At 47.3% G+C, this 3173-nt stretch overlaps 1 protein-coding gene across 1 annotated transcript; it reads left to right on the top strand.

The window, feature by feature from the left end:
- Nucleotides 1-137: 137 nt before the first annotated feature.
- Nucleotides 138-2388, top strand: rflnb (refilin B). Its single transcript, XM_056611042.1, has 3 exons — nt 138-749; nt 918-1012; nt 1201-2388. Exons 1-3 carry the CDS (start codon nt 549-551, stop codon nt 1520-1522), a joined length of 618 nt encoding a protein of 205 aa, XP_056467017.1. The 5' UTR covers nt 138-548; the 3' UTR covers nt 1523-2388.
- Nucleotides 2389-3173: the final 785 nt, after the last annotated feature.

Genomic DNA, 3173 nt, shown 5'->3' with positions numbered 1-3173 from the left:
AGCATGAAATACTTTTTATGTTGCGCTTGTGCAACCCTATTATCATACTATTATCCCGTCTTCCAATCAGCAGCGAGGAAATGCTTTGATGGGCGTTTCCTTTCCTGGATCTGTTGAACAACAACGAGGCCTTTTGATTAGACGAAATGTGAAGGAGAGTAGCGGATCGGACAGCCTCAGCGGCCTTTTTAGTCCGTTTCCGAGTTCTGCGAGAGGCTTCTTCCAGCTGAACGTTACTAATTGGGATGTGACCGTGGGACAAAGTACATATTTGTAGTGGGACAGATGTGTGCTGCCCGAGAGTAACGTCTAAATGGAGTGGCTTTTCCGCTGCAGAATCGATACAGCTGCAGGATCTATCCAGCGGCACGCAGACCTTCACCACTGCGGGGAATCAACGGTCGGTAACGTTCTGTTCTATCAGGCTTAACGCACAAACCCTGGACCATTGGAGGACTTCAGGAACCTCAGTCATCTGGAAGTGGCCCTTTCATCACTCTAAAGCCACTTTTGGTAGTTGAGCAACATTGTGCAACTTTTAATCAGACATGGTGGGCAGGTTAAACTTGCCAAATCTATGTGACACCGATCCACTGGGTATGAGCTGTAGGGCGGAAAGAGTCCTGGATAGTCCCGACTCGGGGCTCCCCCCCAGCCCCAGCCCAAGTGCCTGGCTGCTGCCCCTCTCCACTGATAAAGGGGGCATGAGTCCGGTGTCTGAAGATGAAGGCAGGGATTTATGTATCATGGTATGTATTGCTTTACAACTCGATGGACACATATGTAAAGTTGTAATCTCTAGAATGCTTGCTTTATGTCCACGTTGATGAGAAGAAGTGGCTTCATGCTGAATGGAGCCATTGAGCCATGAGCCCTTTTCCAGTCCCCACAGGAATCACCTTCTGCTTACTTTGCAGCCTCCAAGTTTACGTGTCGGATCTTTCCCTCGGCGGCATCCGTTGTCCTATGGAGAGGGAATTGAGCTTGACCCCCTGCCACCGAAGGAAATAAGGTAAGGGTACTAGGTGACCCAATAAAATAGCGCTGAGCATTGACCAAAGTGTAGCAAACTATTTGCCAGGGAAAAATGATGTGACTTGACCTGGATCATCACCATATCTACAGCCTCACTACCTATCCAGTATACCCGATATGAAAGGTATGTATCTCTATACTTATGTGACCCCCCCCCCCCTGTAGATACACCTCGTCGCTGCAGTACCACTCGGAGCGGCACTTCATCCAGGACGTGTCCATGCAGCCGGGCGTCCAGGGCCTAGAGCTCTGCAGCCAGACGGTGATGGCCCTGCCCCACAGCACCTGGCGGCGCTACAAGACCAAGCTGGACTTCCAGCAGCGCCAGCACAGCCAGCGCTTCCGGAGCACCATCATCGTGTACCCCAAGCACGCCCACTCAGTGTACACAACGGAGCTGAGCTACGACTGCCATAGGCTTGCCCGGCGCTTCCTGGCCAGTGTGGAGCTGGAGGCGGTGGACCGCACGTGTCGACTCCCCCAGTGAGGACGTGACGGCCGTGTGTTGTTCCGGAGGAGGACCTTGTGTGTGCCTTTTGTGTGTTTGATTTGATGGAAGGAAGGAAGCCCGAGTGGGTCCCTCTGATGGACTTGCAGGGGGGTCGGGCACTGTGTACAGATGAACAGGAACTCTTATGTTCTGGATTGTCGTCCGGGCGCCGTTGTTGCCCTGTGGTCAATGTTCTTAACTTGTAGACACTAGTTTAATTATACTTCAAATACGTGTACAGTGAGTCCAAGATTTTGTTTAAAAGGATGTTAATGTTGAAGTATTCAGAAGAGGATGGAGGATATGGAATGTTTTAAAATACAACTCAAATATTATATATTACATCTTCAGTATTCAAACAAATCTTGTACGGTTGGATGATGATTGTAGGCTGGGTTTGCATATTGCGAGTCACACATACTAATGAACGTACACATAGTGCGTTGCAAATAACACTGCACAACATGAACAAAATCCCATTTGTTGAATTATGTTCGCTCTTAGTTCATAGTTTTTCGGTCAGAAGTGAGCTTGCAGGCACTTATGTTGGATGAACATCAGCGGAAACAAACTGCTGAAGGAGAAACCTATTAATTTAACCTAATGTGTCCATTTTTACTGAGAAGGAAAGACAAATCAAACAAGCTAGATTACTGTTGACCTGATCAGAGTAATGTTGATGTATTTATTCTCTACACATGTACTTTACTAAAGGTTATTGACTACCGAAACAGGCCTTTGCATTATTCAGATATCCAAAATGTATCTTTTGATGTTTTTAATTCATCTAATAGTTATTTTCTTATTGTTTATTGCAAATTAAACTTTGTTTTAATTAAATGTGATCATTACTTATTGCGTTAATGTAAAAAGCATTTTGGGGACCTAGATGTTTGTAGTGCAATGTTCACTGTAATGGGTTTATGTTGCATGGGTAGGTAATGCAGAATGCTGTAGGAGTAGAACGACTACGCCCTCTAGTGGACAGTAGGTCTAAATAAAACTAAATATAGAGTATGTCTTAAAGGTGCCATGGCATGAAAATCTCACTTTATGAGGTTTTCTAACATAAATATGAGTTCCCCTAGCCTGCATATGGTCCCCCAGTGGCTAAAACTTGCATTTGGTGTAAAACGAGCACTAGGTGTTCTGCTCGCCTTTGGAAAAAACGGAGGCTCAAGCGTGCTGATTTGGAATGTGGTTTCATATGTCGTCACATAGCATTTAAGCTCCTCCCCTTACTCTGCCTGGCCCGCCCAGAGAATTTGGCCCGCCAATGAGACACGACCGTGCGAGCGCCACGTGTGTGTGTGTGAATACACACACTGTAACGCAAGTGTTTCTTGTCGGTTCTTAGACGGCTCTTGTATTTCCACAACGAGACTCGTAGTGGGGGTTATCTCAGCCATGTTTGAGAATGAATTGGGGGATAGGATCTTTGGCTTTGACTCCCTCAAGAACATGAACCACGACATGGAGGAGAAAGGGATTGTTGGCCGCGAATGTCTCCCGCTTGAGCCCCACTTCCCGCTGCCGAGGGACCACCGCCTTGGCGCTGCAGGAGGCGGAGTTGCCCGGCAACAATCCCTTTCTCCTCCATGTCGCGGTTCAGTCTACTTCAGATTGATGTGGACGTGGAAGATCCAGG

Source organism: Gadus chalcogrammus, chromosome 16 (assembly GCF_026213295.1).
Source record: "Gadus chalcogrammus isolate NIFS_2021 chromosome 16, NIFS_Gcha_1.0, whole genome shotgun sequence".
NCBI lineage: Eukaryota > Metazoa > Chordata > Actinopteri > Gadiformes > Gadidae > Gadus > Gadus chalcogrammus.
This window is presented reverse-complemented; position numbering and strand designations above follow the sequence as displayed.